General features: G+C 44.6%; 1 protein-coding gene across 6 annotated transcripts in view; it reads left to right on the top strand.

Moving 5' to 3' along the window:
- Nucleotides 1-15727, top strand: part of INO80 (INO80 complex ATPase subunit) — a 139544-nt gene that overhangs the window by 91023 nt on the left and 32794 nt on the right. For all 6 annotated transcript variants that reach the window (XM_053285801.1, XM_053285802.1, XM_053285803.1 and 3 more), the window contains one exon: nucleotides 13713-13938. In XM_053285801.1, the coding sequence (XP_053141776.1) occupies nucleotides 13713-13938 (226 nt within the window). The remainder of the gene's footprint in view (nucleotides 1-13712; nucleotides 13939-15727) is intronic.

The raw sequence follows: 15727 nt of genomic DNA, 5'->3' as shown, positions 1-15727 counted from the left end.
GCATTCACGTGAGAATTCAGAGCTGGAATATTAATTGTTTTGGTGAATGGAAAGGGGGTGCTCTGTCTAGAGATCTAGTAACCTCCAAGTGATGCATTTCTGTCCTTGCAAAGAGTGCTGATGGGCAGCCCAGTCCTATCAAGGGAATTTGCTGCTGCTGCTAGTGGGGTGTTGCATGATGTGACCTGGGCAGAGCCATGGAGCTCTGCCCCACTTGCTGCTTCACACCTCTATTATCTGCCCTTCTATAGTTTATCATTGCAGATATAGACCAGCGCAGGGCAGTAGAGATGTGCACAAACCTGTTCAGAGGCCCTTTTGCGGGTTCAAACACTGGGAGTTTCAAGGGTAGGGGGTGTCAGACTTTAAGGCTGGGGAGGGTGCCCCTGCCACTCCCTCTGCTTCCCCCCTGACCGGCGCTTGGTTTTTGTAAAGTCCTTCAGGGTGGCAGCGTATAAGCCGCTTTCGACCACTTCTTGCCAAAGAGGGGACGGGGCAGCATGGAGGTATGCTGCCATCCTGAAGGACTTTAAAAAAACCGAGCACTGGCAGGGGGGAAGTGGAGGGAGCAGTAAGTACACCCTCCCCCACGCTTAAAGTATGACACCCCCTACCCTCGAACCTCCCATAAGAACAGCCCTGCTGGATCAGGCCCAAGGCCCTTCTAATCTGGCATCCTGTTTTGCACAGTGGCCCACCAGATGCCTCTGGAAGCCACAGGCAGGAGTTGAGGGCGTGCCCTCTCTCCTGCCATTACTCCCCTGCAACTGGTACTCAGAGGCATCCTGCCTTTGAGGCTGGAGTTGGCCCACAGCCCTTTGACTGGTAGCCATTGATAGACCTCTCCTGCATGAAGTCATCCAAACCCCTCTTAAAGCCATCCAGGCTGTTGGCTGTCACCACATCCTGTGGCAGAGAGTTCCACAAGTGGATCATACGTTGTATGAAAAAGTACTTCCGTTTGTTGGTCCTAGACCTCCTGGCAATCAATTTCATGGAGTGACCCCTGGTTCTAGTGTTGTGTGAGAGGGAAAAGAATCTCTCTCTCTCCACTTTTTCCACACCATGCATGATTTTATAGACCTCTATCATGTCTCCCCGCAGTCATCTTTTTTCTAAACTAAAAAGCCCCAGGTGTTGTAGTCTTGCTTCATAAGAAAGGTGCTCTAGGCCCCTGATCATCTTGGTTGCCCTCTCCTGTACCTTTTCCAGTTCGACAATGTCCTTTTTAAGATGTGGTGACCAGAATTGTACGCAGTACTCCAAGTGTGGTCGACCATAGTTTTGTATAAGGGCATTATAATATTAGCGTTTTATTTTCAGTCCCCTTCATAATGATCCCTAGCATGGAATTGGCCTTTTTCACAGCTGCCGCACATTGAGTCGACACTTTCAACGAGCTGTCAGCCACGACCCCAAGATCCCTCTCCTGGTCAGTCACTGACAGCTCAGATCCCATCAGCATATAGTTGGGATTTTTTGTCCCAATGTGCATCACTTTACACTTGCTAACATTGAACCGCATTTGCCATTTTGTCGCCCACTCCCCCAGTTTGGAGAGATCCTTTTTGAGCTGCTCACAATCTGTTTGGGATTTCACTACGCGGAAGAGTTTAGTATCATCTGCAAATTTGGCCACCTCGCTGCTTACCCCTGCTTCTAGATCATTTATGAATAAATTAAAAAGCACTGGTCCCAGTACAGATCCCTGGGGGACCCCACTTCTTACTTCACTCTATTGTGAAAACTCTCCATTTATACCTACCCTTTGTTTCCTGTCTTTCAACCAGTTAGCAATCCACACATGTACTTGTCGCCTTATCCCATGACTGCTAAGTTTCCTCAGGAGTCTTTGATGAGGAACTTTGTCAAAAGCTTTTTGGAAGTCCAGGTATACTATGTCAACTGGATCACCTTGATCCACACAGTTGTTGACACTCTCAAAGAACTCCAAAAGTTTTGTGAGGCAAGATTTACCTTTGCGGAAGCCATGCTGGCTGACTCCCAGTAGGGCCTGTTCTTCTAGGTGCTTTACAATTTTATCCTTGAGGATGCTTTCCATCAATTTGCCTGGAACGGATGTTAGGGAAACCAGCCAGTAATTTCCTGGATCGCCCCAGATCCCTTTTTAAAAAATCGGTGTTACATTTGCTGCTCTCCAGTCCTCTGGTACAGAGCCCGATTTCAGGGATAAGTTATATATTTTAGCAAGGAGGTCAGCAATTTGACACTTGAGTTCTTTGAGGACTCTTGGATGGATGCCATCTGGCCCTGGTGATTTGTTAGCTTTCAATTTTTCCAGACAGTTAAGAACATCATATCTTGTCACTTCTATCTGACTCAGCTCTGTAGCCTCCATCCCTAAAAAGCCTGGTTCAGGAACTGGTATATACTCAGTATGCTCTGCCATGAAGACAGATGCAAAGAACTCATTCATCGCTTAGGGCGATGAAACAACTTGGACGGCTAGAACGATGCTGGAGGAAGAGTTGTGCCAAATCCGGTTGAACACGGGCTAGAGCCCATTTTGGGGACTACTCCGTGACGGTGAAATGTTTTTTCTCCGTCTCCATTGCATCTGCTCAGTGCAGACAAACAGAGCTGTTTCGTGTGGTAAAAACATTGCTCCACACATCCCCCCCAGATAATGGGGGAGGAATCATGTACAGCTCATTGTGATCAGTTTGCTTGCCACTTTGCAGATAAAGTCGCTCGCATCCGTGCTGACCTGGACTCCAGATTTTTGGCAGTTCCGGCAGATGTGCCTTTGGTACCAACTGGTCTAGTTGTGTTAGATTCTTTTCAGTTGGTGCAGCCTGAGGATGTGGACAAGTTCCTGTGCAGTGTGTGGGCGACATCATGCGCTTTTGACCCTTGCCCTTCATGGCTAATAAAAGCTGCCTGGGAGGGGTACAGGCAGATGGTTGGAGGTGAACATTAATGCTTCATTAAGGGAGGGCAGGATGCCATCATGCCTCAAGGAGGCGGTGGTAAGACCACTATTAAAAAAGCCCTCCAACCTGGACAACTATAGACCTGTATCTAACCTTCCCTTTGGGGGCAAGGTGATAGAGCATGTGGTGGCGTCCCAGCTGCAGAGGGTCTTGGATGATACGAATTATCTGGACCCTTTTCAATCTGGCTTCCGCCCCGGATATGGGACTGAAACTGCCTTGGTCGCTCTAGTGGATGACCTTCACTGGGAGCTAAACAGGAGTGTGTCCCTGTTGGTTCTGCTGGACCTCTTGGCGGCATTCGATACCATTGACCATGGTATCCTTCTGGACCGCCTCTTGAGTATGGGAATTGGAGGTACTGTGTTAGAGTGGCTCCGTTCCTTTCTTGGGGGGAGGGTCCATAAGGTGGTGCTGGGGGACTACTGCTCGGCCCCGTGGCCATTGGTCTGTGGGGTCCCGCAGGGTTCAATTTTGTCCCCCATGCTTTTTAAGATCTACATGAAGCCGCTGGGAGAGGTCATCCGGAGACTTGGACTGAGTTGTCAGCAATATGCGGATGGCACTCAGCTCTATCTCTCCTTGTCACCTGATCCTAGGGAGGTGGTGGATGTCCTGAATCGGGGATTGGAGGCCGTGATGAGCTGGATGTGGGCTAATAAACTGAGATTGAATCCAGACAAGATGGAGGTAATGTTGGTCAGCAGGAGAGCCAATCGGGATGAGGAGATTTTACCAGTTCTGGATGGGGTTGCACTCCCCTTGAAGGAGCAAGTATGCAGCTTGGGGGTACTACTGGACCCAGCTCTGCTTTTGGAAGCTCAGGTGGAGGCGGTGGCCAGGGGTGCCTTTGCACGGCTTTGGCTAGTGCGCCAGCTGCGTCCCTTTCTCGAGAAGGCAGATCTGGCCACAGTTACCCATGCCTTAGTCACGTCACGGCTGGATTACTGCAGTGTGCTGTACGTGGGGCTGCTCTTGAAGAATATCCGGAAACTACAGCTTGTACAAAATGCGGCAGCTAGAGTTCTGTCTGGAGCTGCCTGGTGTAATCACATCACACCCATTTTGAAAGAGCTGCACTGGCTACCAGTGTGTTTCTGGGTCCAATTCAAGGTGCTGGTTTTGATCTTTAAATCCCTTAACGGTTTGGGCCTGGGATACCTGAGGGACCGCCTGCTCCCAATGGTTTCTGCCCGCTTGACGAGATCATCTGAGGGGGCTCTGCTCCGGGTGTCGACAATGAGGGAGGCTAGGTCGTCGTGTACTCGGGACAGGGCCTTCTCTGTTGCTGCCCCCAGGCTTTGGAATGCTCTCCCAGTAGCCATTCGCTCCTCAGACTCTGTCACAGTTATTAGGAAGCTGGTTAAATCTTGGCTTTTTATCCAGGCCTTTACATGATTGTTTTATTGCTGCTTCTGCGTGTTTTTATCCATTTATAGTTTTTGTATTTGTATATTGTGTATTTTAATATCAGATTGTTTTTATATTTTTAGCTAAATGCTTTTAATTGATTTTTATTATGTGTTTTAACTTTTGTAAACCACCTGTTTTTAATTGTTTTTAATGAAAGGCCGTATATAAATCTAACAATCAATCAGTAGTCTAATGGTCCAACCGCCTCCCTGGCAGGTTTCCTACTTCTGATGTATTTAAAGAAGTTTTTGTTATTCCCCTTGATACTTTTGGCTAAATGTTCCTCGAACTCTTTTTTTGCCTCCCTTATTGTCACCTTGCATTTCTTTTGCCACAGTTTGTGTTGCTTTCTGTTCTCTTCATTTGGACAGGCCTTCCAATTTCGGAAGGAAGTCTTCTTCCCTTTTATAACTTCCTTGACGGTACCCATTAGCCATGCTGGCATCCTGGATTTAGTGGTACCTTTCCTCCTTTGGGGTATACAATCTAACTGGGCTTCTATTATTGTGGCTTTGAGTAAACTCCATGTATTCTGGAGCAAAGTGACTCTCCTGATTTTCCCTTTCAGCTTTCTTTTCACCATACTCCTCATTTTGGAGAAGTTTCCTCTTCCGAAATTCAAAATGTCCGTGTTAGACTTCCTTGGTGATTCTCTCCCAGCATGTATGCTGAATTTGATGGCATTATGGTCACTGTTCCCTAGAGCGTCGATGACACTGACATCACGCACTAGGTCCTGGGTGTCACTCAGAATTAGGTCCAAGGTCGCCTTCTCTCTGGTAGGTTTCAAGACCAACTGTTCTAGGGCACAGTCATTTAGCATATCTAGAAATTTGACCTCTTTGTCATTACCTGACTGTGAACTTACCCAGTCTATGTGTGGGTAATTGAAGTCACCCATAATTACAGCCCTGCCTCTCTTTGACGCCTCCCTGATTTCCTCCTGCAACTCCCAGTCACTGTCAGCGTTTTGATCAGGAGGGCGATAGCACGTCCCCAGTAGCATGTTCCCTTTCAGGCCTTGTATTGTCACCCACAGGGTTTCTGTGGAGGACTCCAGTCCACCTAGGTTTTCTAGCTTGTTAGATTCTATCCCTTCTTTAACATACAGTGCTACCCCTCCTCCAAGGCGCCCCTCCCTGTCCTTTCTATAGAGTTTATACCCAGGGATAACAGTGTCCCACTGGTTCTCACTGTTCTACCATGTTTCTGTTAGGCCCACTATATCTATTTCTGCGTTAGCAACCAAGCACTCCAGCTCACCCATCTTGGCTCGGAGGCTTCTGTCATTGGCATATAAGCACCTATACACTGAGTCTCTCACCTGATGTATGCTATTTTTTTTTACTCTTTGACCTGCTGGCACCGGCTCTCATCTGCTCTTTATGCGGCTCTGCTCTGTCCCCTTCTGTTTTATCTGAATTCTTTTGCACCCTCACACTTTAAAGGATGGCTTTTGCCACACGCGATATACTGCCCAGCTCCCATCGGCTGATGGAGCCATCGGCTCCCAGTGTTCAGATGTAATGCAGAGTGTACTATTCTAAGCCACAGGATTATGTGCTTCTCTTGCCCCCTTGCATATGATGCTCACACATGAATTCTGCTCCCACTTCTGCTTTAGAACAAGCCAGGAGCACTCATTGCTTCAAAACCGAGCAATTCTGGTTTATTGTAACCAGAGTTTCAAAATAAACCAGGATCTAAAATTGGGACTATATTCCAGGTTCAGATCCTGATTTATTTTGAAACTCTTTAGCCAGGATTGCCCAGTTTGACCAGAAGTAGAATTCTTCTGAGTCTCACACACGAAAGGGAGTGAGAAGTGCATGAGCCCACGGCTGGAAGATTTCTCACAAAGCTAGTATTTAATCCAGCTCTGTGTTAACATTGGAATCAGCCCGATTAAACTGCTTTCCCCATTACTCATCTCTTGACTGCAGATGGCAGTACTATGTAGCATATTCTTCTAGGAAAAGTGCTGAGTGCTTTGTGTTTCCTTTGCTTCTGGATTACTTTTCTTAGACTCTTAAATTCCCAAAGAGAAATTCATTGCATTCTGTTTCTCTTATTTAAAACTCTATTTTAAATTGCTGCTCCTTTTCATTCTCTGCAGCTGAGTCATTTTAGGAAGGTTACAGAAACATGGAATTGCAAATTTTTTGTTCTAGCAGGACCCCTGTGCCTTTTGAAACCTGAACAACAGAAAATAGGGTAATAGATACAGCATCCCCCCAACACCTCCATGCTGGGTTTGACTAAACCTGTTAGCTATCCATCAGTTGTGCACTTCTGAATGGCACAGGAGTCCTGGGAAGAAAATAACCCCACAGACCCTCCCACTTGCAGGGGCCAGTTGTTTTCTTACTGTGTTGCTTTAGGCTGTCCTTTTGGTCTGCATGGCATCAGACAGTCAAATGCTTAGCTTTGCGAATGTTAGGAGACTGCTTGGTTGGTTGTGGAGGGAGACTGGGATAGTGAGGCATAATGGGCAAGAGCTGCAACAGACATTGCGCTCCCATCTGATTTTTTTGCCTGAAGGTGATTGGTCACACCAGCAGTAGGTAGAGTAGACTGCTGATCAACAAAAGTAGCTGTTCTTCCCATAACATGTCACAGTGCACAATGGGGGGGTTTACCTACATCTGAAGCATTAGAAACATTGAAGTCTACCTTTTGCGGAGTCAGACCATTCATCCATCCAGCTCAGTATTGTCTACAGTGACTGACAGTGGCTCTCCAGCCCTACCTGGAGATGCCAGGGAGTGAACCTAGGACCTTCTGCATGCAGGCAGGCAGATGCTCTTCCTCTGAGCTACAGCCCCATCCTCATTGTTAAATGCAGAGCTTCCTTGATGTACATTTGCATTCTTTTCCTGTATGGGAGATGCTGCTACAATCTTTTGAATAAGGGAAGCCATTGCAGTTTCCTTATTGTTAAGCCAGTGTAGTTTACTTATTCAAGGTGAAGAAAGAGATAATCCGTGTCCATGGGTATCTTTGAGAGTGCTCTGCACACACTGGAGCACATAGGGGAGAGGGAAGGATGGTGTTTAAAGTCATCCTTCTGTCCTTTTTATTTTGGCTGTGTTGTCATAAATTGGCTGTTAGCCATGGTTGATGAAATGTTCTGTTGCACCATCATTTCCACCTGTATGCTCATGGTTCTGTGGACATGGAGACAGAGTGATGTATCCCCATCTTGTATGTCTTGATATGCAAAGTGTGTTGATGTTCCTGGTCTTACTCCACCTCTTTTGCAGGAATAACATTACATTGACTTGGAACAGGAGAGAATGTGGAGTTTTGACTAAGCCCTGCTCCTTCTTCACCACACACCCTGCGTGGCCCAGTTATTCCTCTTTATGCTGATGATTTCCTGCTAGAGTAGCGGTGGTGACTCATCCTTGTATTATTGTGTTCTGCCTGTGTAAGGGGATTTAGTACCAGCGGTAACTGGTGGATTGGGTTGCACTGTGTCACCTTGTTTTCAGTGGATCTTAAGTGTGCTCGGCCATTATATGCCATGAATTATGCCTTTTATGTATTGATTTTTACTCTTTGTTCCTTATGTTATGGCACTGTGTGTGGTAAAGGGATTGTTTCCTGCTACCTGGGCCAGGCTGCTCTGTGGGGAGTTTGTGCGGGACAGGGGCCCAGGGTGTCTCAGCAGTTTCGGAGTACCACCTGCCCAGATGAGCCAACTCTGAGCCTATACAGGAACACTGTCCATGGAGGTGGGCCTGCCACCAAAGGCAGCCACCCCTTTGGGGGAGCCAGGCCTCCTGGCCCAGAAACTTACGTGTGTGGCAGTGGTAGGTGGGCATTTTTATTTTAGCTTCTGTTTTAAGTCTTGGGTAAGATTAGTTTCTAATGTGTCTGGGTTTGTCTGGAGATGGGGAGACAGGGGGCGCATCCGCTGATTATAGGGCTGCTATTCCGGTGGTGGTGGAGGATAGAAGAAGTAACATTGGCAAGTCAGCAGGCAATTACAGGGGAAGGGAAATCAGAAATCTAATAGTTGTTTCCCCTTCTGGCTGTCCTGACAGCTCTTTGACCTCGGGGAGCAGTGCCAACCACCCACAGAGTCTCACTTTGCTCCTTTGGGATGCCAGGTTGGTCTAGAATAAATCAGAAATCATCCATGATCTGATTCTAGATGAAGGGACCAACCTGGTATGTATCACAGAGACTTGGTTGGGGGAGGCTGGTGGCCCAGTCTGGTCCCAGCTTCTTTCTTTAGGGTACCCCGTTGAGGAGCAGGTGAGGGGACATGGACGGGGAGGTGGAAGGGGTGTGGTCTATATAAGAACAACATCTCCCTTACCAAAATCCCTGTCAAAGTGTCTGACCATATCGAATGTGTATACTTGAGTTTGGGGACCAGGGATAGGCTGGGACTTCTGTTGGTGTACCGCTCACCCTGTTGCCCAACTGAGTCCCTAACTGATCTGATGAACTTGGTCTTGGGCTTGGCGTTCTTCCCCCAGGCTTGTGGGGGGGGGACTTTTTGGTGGTGGGGGAATTTTCACTTGGGGACCAATTTGTCTGGGGTGGCTCAGGGTTCATAGTAGCCTTGATTACTTTGGACCTATCCTAAGCCATCTCGGGACCGACACACATTGCTGGACACATGCTTGATCTGGTCTTTTACTCTGATCAGGGTGGTGTTCCGTGGGTGGGGACTCCTGTGATTTCCCCGTTGTCATGGAGAGACCACCATCTGGTTAAGGTTGGACTCACGATCACATCCTACCTCCACAGGGATGAAGGGCCTATTAGGAGGGTCCATCCGAGAAAGTTATTGGATCCCATAGGATTCCAAGGAGCAATGGAGGGAGAATTTGAACAGGAGGGAGAATTCTCCCTGGTGGAGAATTTGAACAGCAAACTCACCAGGGCAGTAGACATGATTGCTCCTAAGTGTCCTCTTGGAAGAACTATGGGGGCTAAAGCAGCAAGGTAGACTGATGCACAAGTGGAAGATGCTCAGGCGATACGTGTAGCAAAGAAGCTATTTTTTTCTACCTCTTTTGCCCTGTCTGATGTGGAGGTGTCCAGCAACTCCTATTATGTGGTTAGGCTGGATCAGTTCTAGTTTGTGGAACTGGAACTTCTCCTGAGGACATGTACAAGTTGCTTGGAATGGTGCAGCCTACCAGCTGTTCTCTTGACCCTTGTCCAACATGGCTTATACTGTCAGACAGGGGGTTGTTGTAGAAGGCCTGGTAGAAATTATAAATGCTTCTTTGTCTTAAGGAGGAAATTATTAGATCTCTTCTGAAGAAGCCTGCCCTGGATCCCTCAGAGTTGAGTAACTACAGGCCTGTCTCCAACCTTCCATGGCTGGGCAAGGTGATTGAGAAAGCAATGGCCTCCCAGCTTCAGACAGTCTTAGAGGAAACCGACTATATAGACCCATTTCAAATTGGCTTTCGAGCAGGCTATTTGGTGGAGGGAATTAGGAATTGACAGAGGAAGGATGACTCTATTGGTCCTTTTGGATCTCTTGATGGCTTTCAATACTATTGACCATAGTAACCTTCTGGAGCGTCTGCGTGGGGTTGGGGAATGGGAGGCACGGGTTTGCTGTGGTTCCACTCCTAGCTCTCAGGCAGAATCCAGATGGTGTGCCATGGAGAGTATTGCTTTTCATATTCTGAACTTTTGTATGGTGTCCCTCACGGCTCCATATTGTCTCCAGTGTTGTTTAACATCTACATGAAACCACTGGGAGAGATCATCAGGAGATTGGGTGCACGGTGTTATCAGTGTGCTGATGACACCCAAATCTCTTTCTCCCTGTCAGCATCATCAGAAGAAGGCATAACCTCCCTAAATGTGTGTCTGGAGATGGTGATGGACTGTATGAGGGATAACAAACTGAGACTGAATCCACATAAGATGGAGGTACTTGTGTGGGGTTGGAACTCAATAGATGATTTTGATGTGCCAGTTCAGGATGCTGTCACACATCCCCGGAAGGAACAGGTATGCAGTCTGCGAGTGCTTCTGGATCCAAACCTGTCCCAAGTTGAGACGGTGGCCAAAGGTGCTTTCTATCAGCTTCAGCTAATACGCCAGCTGTGATTTCTCAAGATAAACTACCTCGGAACAGTGATACATCTGTTGGTAATCTCCAGACTTGACTACTGCAATGCACTCTATTTGGGTTTGCCTTTGTATGTAGTCCAGAAACTGCCATTGGTAGAGAATGCAGCAGCCGGGTTGGTCTTTGGGTCATCTCGGAGAGTCCATATTACTCCCTGTAATATTACTCCCTGAAAGAGCTGCACTGGCTGCCGATAAGTTTCTGGGCAAAAAACAAGGTGCTGGTTATAACTTATAATATACTAAACAGCTTATGCCCTGGGTATTTAAAAGAACGTCATCTTTGCCATAAGCCCCACCGCCCATTGAGATCATCTGGAGAAGTTTGTCTGCAGTTGTCACGAGCTCGTATGGTGGTTACTCATGGACGGGCCTTCTCCGCTGCTGCCCCAAAGCTTTAGAACATGTTCCCTGCTGAAATAAGAGCCTCCCCATCTCTGACAAGAGTTAAGACACATTTGTTCACCCAGGTTTTTAATTAGACTTACAGTTTCTAACATTGTGTTAAATTTTTAAATTATTATTTTAACACTTTAATTTTGTTGTAATTTGTATTGTTTTATTGTAAATTGCCCAGAAACATAAGTTTTCAGTGAAATATAAATATGTGAGTTAAATAAATAATTTTTAAAATATGCTTCTGAAGATACTCACCTGATTACCCAAGTAAATGACTCCTGTCTCTTTTCCTGTGGGATTTGTATGGGTTAACTAAGGAATTGTGAAGGTTCTAAAACTTTACTTGAATATGTATGTTGGCTGACTGCTTGTTTTAATTCTGAATGTAGGCAGAGTTGAGTGGCCTCTCTTTTTGTCTTGGGATGTTCATTGTTTACCTTCATTTATAGAAGACCGTAGTGCATTTCATAATAGTACAGGCACCCCTCTTCTTTTGACTTGTATAGAAGAGATTTCTTCACTATTATCATTTCATTTTGATGAATAGTAATTTCCCAGTGGGGGACATCCTACACATGCAGAGACCACCATGATTATAACTTATAGAGTACTCTGTATCTTTCACACTGCATCTTGCCTCTACCTTGTTGTTGCCCTGACTGTCATTTTTTTAGCTGTGAAGATGTATGTGTTTGAGAGCAGTTACTTGCTACACAGAATGGCACCATGGACTTGCCTTTTAGCCTGTAGAAGAGAGATAAGAGAGTACTATACATTTGTTGTACAAAAGGCAACCTTGTCTGCTAGAACAGACTCCTTATCAGGAGCCTATTCATCCATTTGAAAAGACAGTTGTTTGGCTAACATTCTACTCCATCCAGATAGCAGCAAAGTTTTTTCTTATTATTATTTTAAATGATGGAGATAATCCAAGTTAACTGCTTTGGTATAAAGCTTAGATTCCTGTGTTGGCAGCACTGTTCACTTGCCTGGGTAATTCATACTTAAGCTGACGGGAGGGAAAGTGATGTTTAAAGTAAGATAAATTGATGTCTTCAGTGTTCTAAACACGGAGATAGAATTTTAGAATTTTGCATTGGTTAGCCTAGGATTGTTTCCGTGCTGGTCATAAAGTTTGAAAGAAAGTCCTATGTCTAAAAAGTGCAAAAAAATACAAGGTCTGTCTTTTGCAATAGAAACACACACAATGATGATGTAATTGTGGAGGCTTTTTGAGACCTGTCTATACCTTAGATGGCTTAAGTGCACATCTAGTGTAAAGGAACAGGGTATCCTCACCACTGTAATCGATGCCCAGGGACTTTGGTGCAGTCTAGGCTCAAAAAGAGTTATTTCCTTATTTGCAGAGTAAACTAGAGGCAGGACTCTGCAGGCATCTATTGCTTTGGGCTGGCATGTGCAGGAGATATGCTGGGGCCATTCAAAAAGCCAGACCACAGGAGGAGTACAGTAGCTGGCACTAAATACCATTTGTAACAGTGATCAAGTTTCTTGCGACGTTTCAAAACAAAAGTTGGGCTTGTCTCTTGTGCTGTTGAAAACAACATCTACTGCCAATGGCAACAATTTCAAAAACAATAAATTCCTATTCTTTCCCATTATGGATTAATTCAGATGATATTTACATAATGTATTGTCATAAATTGAGTCAGTGAATATCATTCTGAGAATATGGATTCTGGGCGATGGTTTTATTGAGGGAAACTGACTAGAGCAGGTCAGAATCCTAAACCCATCACATAATTGGTAAAGATGATCCAGAAGTACATTTGTTGATAACACCTGGAGTTATATACCTAATGAAATGCACCAGTAGGAGTCAGGATGGTCACTGTAATTGATGTTCAGAATCTTTCCTACTCTTCTTTCTCTGAAGTTTTATGACATGCTACTCCCTATACCTATCATCCATAAAGTCCTCTCTCCCCTCCATCAAACCGTGTTTCTAAACCATCTTTTCAATACATGCCAGTTAACTTTTCCCTTCCAACTCTCAATTTTCTTTTTAAAGCCCTTTTCTTCATTTCTTTTATTCTTGCTATCTAACCGGGCAGGACCCTTTTAACCTCTGAGTCCTGTCCTTGTATAAAACTTCATAAGCAGCTGGTGGCGGTAACTGCAACAGCAGCTGTAGCTTCAGAACTGAAAGTATCATTGTTGAGCCATAGTCTGACATCTGAAATATGGCTCATTATCACCTCTCTTGCTTGTATCTCTTGCTACTGAAAATCCATTTGAAAATTTTTCGCTAGACTTTCTCAAGAGCCCGATGCAGTGCCTTTCCATCAGCCCTGCTTACTGGAAGGTTTCACCAGGTGCCTTTGGATGCCTGACTGTGTCCTTGTGACTCTGGTGAAGCTGAAACTGTAGATCATGTTTTGTAGGTTTTATCGGGATGTCAGGCATCAGTTAATTTTACCTTTTACTGACCGGTGCTCTGGGACAGTCTGAAGACTGATTAGTTAAGTTTTTACCTTCTGATAACGACACAAGTATCTCATACACAGTAGCAAAATTTTGTTATATAGCTACTAGAATGCGCAGCTTTAAGACTGACGCAAAAGATGTTTGAGTTGTTTATAAGATAAAGCTGTGTCATTTTTTGTGCTTTTTTATTGGATATGTTGATTTGTTGTGCCTTTGTCTATGACCGTAAATAAACTTGACTTGACTGACATTTGAAAATTTAGAGAGCACCCAAGTAGTTTCACAACTATTTTGTTTCCTTGAGAAGGCTGATTTATTACTGGTGTTTAACTTTGACCAGTAATTTTACCATCTTCTCCAGTATAATTTTATTCTTGTAATTCACAGGTAACGGCTGTGCCACTGGATTTCTACTGCAACGATCGGAGTGCAGAATATGAGCGCAGAGCACTTAAAGAAGGAGGAAGCCTTGAAGCAAAGCAATGTATATTGCATGGGACACCTGAACTAGCAGTTGGCTGGCTAAAACGGTGCTCTCAGTTCTTCCCAGAACATCCAGGAGGCTTGTTAGGGGTCAGACCTCAAAATGGCTGGTCTTTCATCAGGATACCAGGTGGGTTGCAGTTGTGTGATTGAGTAATCTAATTGCAGTCACAGGATATAGTGAACAAAATATTTTACTTATTTACATATGGGTTTTTTTGTGTTTACTTGGGTTTTGTTTTTGTTTTTTTGATTGTTTAAATAATTCATTCAATCAATCACCTTTATTTCTATCTTAGACCAGCATGAGTAGTAGAATACGTGAGGTACAAGCAGAGGTACAATATAGAATATAAAGCTACAGTTATGAAGCTATAAAAGTATAGGGTAATAAGTGGAGAGAATTAAAATATATAATTTAAAATAGAACTGTCTAGGAGAGAGAAGTCTGCATCCTAATAAGCATTTGGCCAGAAGGGCTCTACATGTGAGAGTACTTAAAAATATTTAAGAGTGTTTAAAAATACATAAGAAAATTTGAAATATGCAAATAAAAGGAGGTTACGTTAGCTTGTGTGAGAGCTGAAGCTAAGACTGCATTTTGTAGGCTCAACCCACGTTCCTTCTAGGCAGGAGCTGTCATGGCCCTGTGGATTCTACACACTGCACTACTGAACTTTGCAGTATTGTATGTGATGGTGGGGTCTTCATCTGAGAGGACTAGCTAGGTATAGAATTTACTCGAGTGACCAGGGTGCTTGAGGCACACTGGCAGGATGAGGTTGGTGCAACTATCTCTATAAAGGGGGCAGAAGAGGAGAACATGCGCTATAGTTTCAACCTGTCCTGTGTCACAAGGACATAGTCTCTCTGCAGGTGGAATCTTCCTGAACCTGCCTTCTAGAACAGCTGATGGGAGGGTATGGCAATGTGCCAAAATGAAGACCCTCCTATGGGCTGGGAGTTTAAATAATTCAAACTTCTTCCCATGCACTATGATGGATAAACTGAAAAATAAATGAGGCGTCCTACAAAAAACTTGTGGAACATTATCGAGAGAGAGAGTGTTTGTGCACACACACACACGTACGTACATACATACTGTATGGCATTTACTTTAATTGGGTGTAATTAATTACCATATATTTGATTGTCCTCTTGTTCTTAAATATGCATCTTTATCATCTTCATGCCAGGCTGAGTGTGAGGCTTTTATAAGTGGAGATATAAAAGCAAAAGTCTGAGTTATTAGAAAGGGAGGAGACCAAAGAGGGAAGTGACCTATCGAATATATTTCTGCACACAATATTTGCAATTTCTTAATACATATTAAAGTTGGGACAAAATGATTAAGACAGTTCTGTATGTCTAATTAGTCCTTATATTTTCACAATATGTTTGCTACAACATATAGTTGTAACGCAAAGCTAAGCGTATGGATTCCAGAGAGAAGCAGGAGGACTAGATGAGAGCTCGGATACAGAACTAGGGTGCAACAAGGTAGATGTCAAGGGAACTCATGGATGTTGAGTCACATTAATAAAAGGAAGCATTGAGGGAAGAAATCTACAGCAGTTTGAGGGATGAATAAGGACAACTGAATTTGAAGGTAGAGAAGATCTAGCCTGTTTTGGAAAGTGGATATGAAATCGAGCAAAACTGCAAAAGTAGAGTTCTGGCTGCAAAATTGTAATAAGATGGATTTTGAAAATGAGCAGTGAAACAGCTGCTATTGCAGTTTCTACCCTTCTCTCAGACTTGGTGTTCTCACTTGTGATCACTGTGGGAATCTCTTGAGGCTTTTCCTGTTCTTTGAAAGAAAAATGGTCGTGGATTAAATGGCAGGAAGTGTCTGAGTCCTTTTTGCATCGATAAAAAGCGCAAACTTCACTTGCTGTTTACTGTGAGAGCTAGCTAAC

The sequence above is a fragment of the Hemicordylus capensis genome, chromosome 1 (assembly GCF_027244095.1).
Source record: "Hemicordylus capensis ecotype Gifberg chromosome 1, rHemCap1.1.pri, whole genome shotgun sequence".
Taxonomy (NCBI): domain Eukaryota; kingdom Metazoa; phylum Chordata; class Lepidosauria; order Squamata; family Cordylidae; genus Hemicordylus; species Hemicordylus capensis.
This window is presented reverse-complemented; position numbering and strand designations above follow the sequence as displayed.